Genomic DNA, 7,142 nt, shown 5'->3' with positions numbered 1-7,142 from the left:
CCTTAGGATGAAGGACAAAACATCAACAAAACTTCAGACTGATGAAGACCTTTGGATGAAGAACGAAACATCTGAACAAAACCTCAGACTGATGAAGTCCTGTGGATGAAGGACGAAATGTCTCAACAACAAAAAAAGAAATCGTCCAGATGACCTAACTGAACGATGTAGCATGTTTTACCTGGATTATTGAGCATGAACTTTGATGTTTTGAACCACTTTGGCTATGGCTTCCTCAGAGGAGTCGACAGGAGAGAGGGCTGGCCCCAGAAACCATCTTATCACCAGAAAACTGGTCGGTCCACTTAGGGAGTGTGCTTCTTGTGAGACTGAGTTTATTGTGGCTCCTCGGACTGATGAAGTCCTTTGGATGAAGGATGAAACGTTTCAACAAAAAAGAAATAGGAACCGTTTTATTCTTTACATTGATCATAACAGCTTTCTGACACACTAGAAATCTTTTCAATCTTTTCCTTCAAACCACGGACAGATATGTCCACATTAGACGAGGTTGTATGCAAGCAACACTTTTCTCCAAAACAAATAAATGCACATTCTCTGTTGTAAAATGATACTTCAAGTCGCTTAAACTGGAGTTCTGTGGAACCGTTACGAACAATCGGTGTCTTAAAGTGGTGTGGGTGGGCTGTGATCAATTGGTCATCGGCAAATTATGAGCGTCTTCCAAATCTCCACACAAATGTACTCCAGTAGATTAAATCATAAAGGCAGGTCACTTTGCTGCAAGCACTTAAAATTTAGTGAGACTGCAGTGGACAGTTTATGCCTTTTCTCACCATTCTGCAATTTTGTGTCACTAACAAGTCTTCCAACAGTCGCAGCTCAGTGAGAGACTTACCTGTTATTAAAGATATCTCCTTAAACAACCAATGAGCTAACAGCTGGTTAAAGACTGGCCAAGACCAAAGTAGTTTTAATATTTGGCAATTTCCCCTTATCCATTTAATATAGCCAAAATATTACCATATTCCAGACAGACCTGCTCCAGAACTCCTGTAGCTTTCTCCCGACTCGCCGTTGGTTTTTGTATCCGGTTGGAGGTAAGATGTTCAAAGAGCTGTCGACAGCACCAGATATGATTTGTTCCTAAACGTTGTAGAGCTCCGCTTGAAATGATCTGAACTGTTGCTTTAAGCGAGCACAACCGTGTTTTGTGTCATTTAAACCCACAGAGCGCAACACTAATATGATGTCATTATCATTTGCCTACTTCATTTTGTTGAAATGAGCACAAATATGCATCAAATGTTTGTTGTAATTTGTTTACTTCCTGTTGCCATGGCGACCACGCCCTGGTGCGTTACCATATTTTTTGGACTATAAGGCGCAATATCAATGAACGAGTCTGTTTTCTTACATAAGACGTACCGGATTATAAGACGCATTAAGTGAAACTAAAAAGATAAGTCAAACTTTATTCAAAAATCGATTTGAGGTCACTAAGCACAACCAGAATTAATACATAAGGCGCACTGTCGATTTTTGAGGAAATTAAAGGATTTTAAGTGAATTGCGTCTTATAGTCTGAAAAATATGGTGGCTCCTCATTTGCGGTTGCAGTGTTTTATATTTTGTCTGTGTATTGTTCTCTTTACTGTTATTTTCTTACATTTGGATACAAAAAACTGGTTGAAAACAAATGCATAAGAGCTCTTCAAATTTTATTTTTTGTCGCTATTTTTGTTGTTTACACATTCAACCAAAGTCTGCTCGAACATGATTTTCACCTGCCGGCACCAAAAAGCTTTGATTGACTTTGTTTAAAACTTTCACACGCATACGTTTTTAATCGTAGTCCAAAATGTATTTGATGGAAAAAAACACCCAAATTAAGCTTTACTGGATTGCAACAGCTTTTTGCTGAACTTTAGTGTATAGTCAAACAACCTAATTGTAGAATCTTTGTACATTTTGCGTATAATAAGGGTTAGACAGCGGGATGACTCATTGCGACACCAGAATGTCTCCACTCCTTGTTATGCACGTTGTATATATGCACAATCATCGAATGAGGGAATTTTACGTCATCGTGTTCAACAGATGGTGAAAAAGTGGCTGTTTTAGTTGCACATTCAGAGTCTAAACTTTTGGTTTTAATGTTTGCAGCCATGTTGGCACTGCGGAGACAGGAGAAACTCTGGAAGGGCAACACATAATTGTATTTCCACCAGTAAGTGACGTTACTGGTGCAGAACAATAACTTCTGTAACGACCCGCTGAATGAGCTGCTGTAGAAATTATGTCTAAAACAGCAGATACTGTCTTCCTGTGCACTTAAACCATAAATGCCTGAAATACGCTCAGTTTTTTTTCTGTCATACACTTTTTTTATGAGTTGAAATTACTGTAATATTTTGTAAATAGAAGGAATAAAATTATTCTTCTTTCTTGGCTTCATGTGACAGGATTCTTTTATTTAGTTTCTTACTTTTTAAATTTTATTTCCACCTCCCCAAAAGCAGTTTTACATCAGATTTCCTACTAACGTGAGACATTATTGTCAGAAATCATTATTAATTCATTGAAGAAGTATTATCAGGATGTTATTTAAGCTCTGTTTTATTGTTGTTTTTAAGCAGAAGCTAAAATGTTTGGAGAGAAAATAAATAGGCTGTAAGGTTGTAAATGGTAATAAAAATCAAATTAAGTAAGCAATACATAAAATGATAAAAATACATTAAATACCGTAGTTATAACAGGAAATATATAATGGTAATGAAAATAATTAAAGCAATTTTGCTTGTTGAAATATTTAAATGACTCATGAACTTTTGTGTTTTTGAGCAGTAAAATTTTAACTGTTTTAATCACTTAAGGTTATTTATTCAAAACTGGCTTAAATGCCATTTATTTTTGTCCTCCAATGTTCTTAACATACATTCATTTGACTTAATTAATCCGAAACACTAAATAACTCTTTTCCATCTGACATCAAAGTTCCTGCCGGGGCGTATATGATGTTTTTAAGAGCGAACCATTTCAAACAATTAAAATTAATGACTAGCATGAAGTACGAGTGCGAGGGGAGCGGAACAGAAACACAGAAGAGCAACATGATGCAAGGAGCACAAAGAATAACCAGAACCATCCTGATAAGATAATTACTGAGATGAGGAGCAGGTGAGCTTCAGGAGCTGATGAGGTGCAGCTGAGGAAGCAAAAGGTGACAACAGGGAGGAAAGGGCTGAAATACAATAACTTTAGAGCAGGAGTTCTCAAACTTTTTGGGTTCAGGGTCCACTTACAGGGAAGATAAAGTAAAAAGAAAATGCAATGGAAATATTTGTGTAACAAACTCTTGAGACCTGTTTTTTAATACAATTGATATACTTTTAAACATGGGGTATTTTTCATTCAAGACACACTTAATTAACAAAATATTTCATTTCAACTTCCAAAAATTACAGTTTTGAGAAAATTAAGTTTCAAAAACCACTTCAAAATTTTACCTATTCACACAATGAACATAAATATTTTGCCACTTCTTCAAATTATTAATGAAAACTCTTCACATAAAACTGAACAGAATCATAACAACAGGGTCTAATTTGTAAATCGATGCCGGAGGGTCTGGGGATCCTCCCCTGGAAATTTTTGAATAAAGTAAATGTGATTGGTGTATTTTAATGGGTTGTTGAACATCTACATGCTTGAAATAAATAAATAAATACATTTTGTTTGTTTGTTTGTGGACCCTGGGGGGCCCAGGGACCCTATTTTGAGAACCACTGCTTTAGATCATACATTAAAGCAGAGAGACATCAGTAACTCAGGCAGACACTTAAAATATACAAAACTTGACTGATTAGAGAAGATTAAAACAGGTCTCTCTTGTAAATTAGTCCTCGTGTCTCAATGAGATCAATAAATTAACACATGAAGCAGAATGTAATTTATTTTCCTGTTTATTGATCCACAGTCCATAAGTTGGCACCTTTAAGTTGACCCATCAATGAGTCCCACAAAAATAAAATATTGTTAACAAACACCAAGTGAAAGCATGTTAGAGCTACAAATACAACAAATAATCTCAAAACCCCAGGATTATGGCATTTATTGGGACTGGAGGGCAAAAAGTAGCAATCACACAAACAGCGTGGTAACATCTTGTAGACAAATAAGCATTTTACTGGTTTATGCTGATATTTCTAAAAGATCAGTTGATTTAAAAAAAAAAGATGTGAAAATGTACAGATTGTTAAATAAAAATAAAACTCTAGACATATAACCTGTAAGAATTAGTTGCACAGGAAGTTTATAAAAAGGTTTAAATGTTAATATTTGCATCACATAAAAAAAAACTTATTAAATATTATCATCTGAAGTTTGGAAGGTTGTTTATGATTCTGTTTCTTTGGCTGGCAGCTGATACAAACTATGCTTACAGAATGTATAAAATATAATCTCTAAGTTGCTTCCTTGGATAGAGAAGATGTATCAGTACATTTTATTTTCATAAAAACATTTAACTGTTTTCATAGCTGCTTTCAGACCAGTATAATGTGCAACACACGCACACACACAATCATTCTGCATATGTTTTCAGTGACATTTGATGATTCTGCTGAATATTAAGTGTTTTCAGATGTTCGGCAAGAGTTTCCTTAAATTTGTGTACAGAGAAAATAAAAAGTAACGAGAAAAGTCAGATTTCGTCTGCATCCAGAGTCTCTGTCAGAGTTGTGTAGTTTCCTGCTTTCGCTTCAGAGCTGTAGGCCACGTTAGGAGTTTCCAGCTTTTTACTTATTTGGCACAAAATGGCAATGCACAACCCTATCGACAACGCCTGTGGGGTAAAAGAAAAAGCAGATCTATTTATATCCTGTTCTATTTATTTTTTGCTCCTCTTTCTGTTGAGTTGCAATTGCAAAAAGTGTCACTAGGGGGCAGAAAGATACAAATATTGATCTATTAGCATTCGAGGAAGAACATGCTACACTGGTATGCAAGTTAAAGTTTTTATCATTTCAAAGTGAATTTAATTATTATTTTTAATATTGCTAGTATTTTTAACATCAACTTCCATCTTAATGCAGTAAGAAAATACAAACAAAATAAACAGCAGTAAAGCGATGCATCATGGGTAACTGCTATAAATGATCAGATTACACAGGTGTCAAAAAATAATCATTGTATGTGTTATGTCGAAATTATATTCATTCATTCAGTCTTTATTTATCAGAGTTGTTATTGGAAAATAGTGAGCAAAAAGGAATTTAGCTGAAAATTTAGGATATAATATTAAAGATATTCCTGATACTTACCCACAGAAGTATGATGCCCCACATTATGCCCAATATTACGTGAACAACGTGGGATAAAAAGTCAATGATGACTGGAAGGCATGGCTGAAATGAGAAAGAAGACCAGTCATTGCAACATCATCTTTATGCATACTTAATAAAACAATATGCTCACCACAGACTCAAGTTTGGGCTGCTGTTTAATATACTGTGTTATTTTACATTATTAGTATTTAGCGTATATCTTAGATCTTTTAGCGTATCGTTTGGCGTATATCCTAGTGTATATCTTTGATCCTTTATATACAGTTTATTTTTATACTTTACATTTTTTGCTATTTTGGGTGTAACATGGGATTAAGTACACAATTTTGTTCCACATCATGTACCATATGTGATGTGAATGAAAATAAAGAACCTTGAACCATGAGCTTGTTTATGTGAGGTTGTTCATGCTGAGGCTGAATGAAAATGAAAAAAAAAAAAAAAAACAATAATCCCAACCAGAACAGCAAAATCACCACCAGTACGACTGAAACACGACAGCAGGACCCGAAGAGAGCCGCACACAAACACATGCACAGAAACCTCAAACTGTTTTGATACGAGAAGACTAAAAAACATAAGTTTGTTTTTCCATGAATCCACCTGAAAATTCAAAATTTAGTATTTTGATTCCATTACTTTGGCATAAATCCTGCTGGGCTGGCCTTGTGCATGGGTCCATAACTGGGAGCTGTCGCTTGGAGCTTCCACCTGCAATGAATTAATCAAATAATGCAAAACAGTCAGAAATGTTACAGATAATTGAACAAGACCAGCGCTAGACTATCGAATCTTACAGAGACTTCTATTGAAAATGTGTTAATATGTTGTCAAATGCATGTAAATCCAATAACGAGGGCTCTGGTGTCACGATAAACAGCAACATCACTCCACTTTTTGTGCACTTTTCACCATATTAGTGGATACACGTGAGTTTGAAACCCTCTTACGTTTAAACACGGATTGGTGGACTGCTGAGTACATCGACAGGATTCTGGGATGTTCTTTTCCCAGTCTTTGTAGCTCTCCAGCCCACAACACTGTAACTAAGACAAATAGAGGAAAAACACATATTTACCACAGTGTATTCACATCCAACATGATGTTTCCCAGTTAATGCTATTAGTCTTAACGCCAAGGGTCCTTTGTCATAAATTTACATGATTACATTATAAAAATTAACTTTTGAATTTGTACATTTTTATACAACACTGTAGCTCTCATTGTTTTCTAATAAACCAGGACTTTCTGGGCAATAGAAGACTAGAATTAGCCACAGGCAGGCCCTAATTGACCTTTTCTGCATGTCTGGGCTTGTTAATGGCTATATTTATGGACACTTATGTATGCATGTATGTGTGTATGTATATTTACATGTACATATGCATACGTATATACATGTACTATATATGTATATGTATGCATGTATGCAGTACATACATACATATAAATATAGGGTATTTATCTTATCTACTGTATCTACTATGTATGTATGTGTGTATGTATATTTACATGTACATATGCATACGTATATACATGTACTATATATGTATATGTATGCATGTATGCAGTACATACATACATATAAATATAGGGTATTTATCTTATCTACCGTATCTACTATGTGTGTATGTGTGTATGTATATGTACATGTACATATGCATGTACATAAATGTACTATATATGTATATGTATGCATGTATACAGTACATACATACATATAAATATAGTCTATCTATCTATCTATCTATCTATCTATCTATCTATCTATCTATCTATCTATCTATCTGTCTGTCTGTCTGTCTGTCTGTCTGTCTGTCTGTCTGTCTGTCT

At 34.9% G+C, this 7,142-nt stretch overlaps 1 protein-coding gene and 1 long non-coding RNA gene across 2 annotated transcripts in view; both read right to left on the bottom strand.

The window, feature by feature from the left end:
- Nucleotides 1-4,587: 4,587 nt before the first annotated feature.
- On the bottom strand, nt 4,588-5,975 carry LOC119428122. The gene is made up of 3 exons (XR_005187694.1): nt 5,949-5,975; nt 5,286-5,369; nt 4,588-4,807 (listed from the first exon to the last, which is right to left on the bottom strand). It is a non-coding gene; the product is annotated as an uncharacterized LOC119428122 (long non-coding RNA).
- Nucleotides 5,976-7,142, bottom strand: part of LOC119428478 (tetraspanin-7-like) — a gene marked incomplete at its 3' end in the record, with an annotated part of 4,245 nt that continues 3,078 nt past the window's right edge. The window contains exons 6-7 of the mRNA XM_037696160.1: nt 6,260-6,355; nt 5,976-6,020 (exon numbers count right to left, since the gene is read on the bottom strand). Of these exons, the coding sequence (XP_037552088.1) occupies nt 5,976-6,020; nt 6,260-6,355 (141 nt within the window). The remainder of the gene's footprint in view (nt 6,021-6,259; nt 6,356-7,142) is intronic.

This window comes from Nematolebias whitei, chromosome 22 (genome assembly GCF_014905685.2).
Source record: "Nematolebias whitei isolate Nwh7 chromosome 22, NemWhi1, whole genome shotgun sequence".
NCBI lineage: Eukaryota > Metazoa > Chordata > Actinopteri > Cyprinodontiformes > Rivulidae > Nematolebias > Nematolebias whitei.
The sequence above is the reverse complement of the archived record's forward strand: the minus strand, read 5'-3'. Positions and strand labels throughout refer to the sequence as shown.